A 459-nucleotide genomic window follows, 5' to 3' on the forward strand; every position below is an offset into this window, starting at 1 on the left:
CAGCTCTCCCCTCTCCACTGTTCTCCCTCTCTAATACCCTGAAGCAGTTCTTCCTGACTTTTGTAGAAACACGTACAAGTCCTTAGAGTCTAGGAGAGCCTTTGGGCTTATTGCCTTAGTCTGCTGCTTGCTGCTTTATCCAGAGGTCTGCCTAGTATTCCACCCCTGCAGCTACAGGGACCAGAAAGCCCTCCTTGATACCTAGATGCTACTTTTCCCTCGCGTCTCCCTCTCTTTCTCTCCCAACGTGCCAACATTTTGCACTTCCACTAGAATGCCAGGCAGGCTGGGCCCCCAAAGGCTCCTTTTTCAAAACCTCTGGAAGCCGCGGTTGAATGTGCCATGACCCTCTCCCTCTCTGGATGGCACCATCATTGAAGCTGGCATCATCGGAGTCTCTTGTTCTGTTGGCGTGCTACCTGGAAGACCCTTCTGTCCCGGACAAGAGGAATCGGAAGA

At 52.3% G+C, this 459-nt stretch overlaps 1 protein-coding gene across 2 annotated transcripts in view; it reads left to right on the plus strand.

The window, feature by feature from the left end:
- The window catches only part of EIF4E2 (eukaryotic translation initiation factor 4E family member 2), a 26,922-nt gene that overhangs the window by 16,109 nt on the left and 10,354 nt on the right, over nt 1-459 (plus strand). Inside the window, exon 7 of one of the 2 annotated variants that reach the window (XM_007462763.1) lies at nt 274-346. The exons of the other annotated variant lie outside the window; for it this stretch is intronic. Coding sequence (XP_007462825.1) covers nt 274-346 — 73 coding nt within the window. Of the gene's footprint in view, nt 1-273; nt 347-459 lie in introns of those variants that run through there. 2 annotated transcript variants of the gene reach the window in all.

This window comes from Lipotes vexillifer, unplaced genomic scaffold (genome assembly GCF_000442215.2).
Source record: "Lipotes vexillifer unplaced genomic scaffold, Lipotes_vexillifer_v1.1 scaffold860, whole genome shotgun sequence".
Taxonomy (NCBI): domain Eukaryota; kingdom Metazoa; phylum Chordata; class Mammalia; order Artiodactyla; family Lipotidae; genus Lipotes; species Lipotes vexillifer.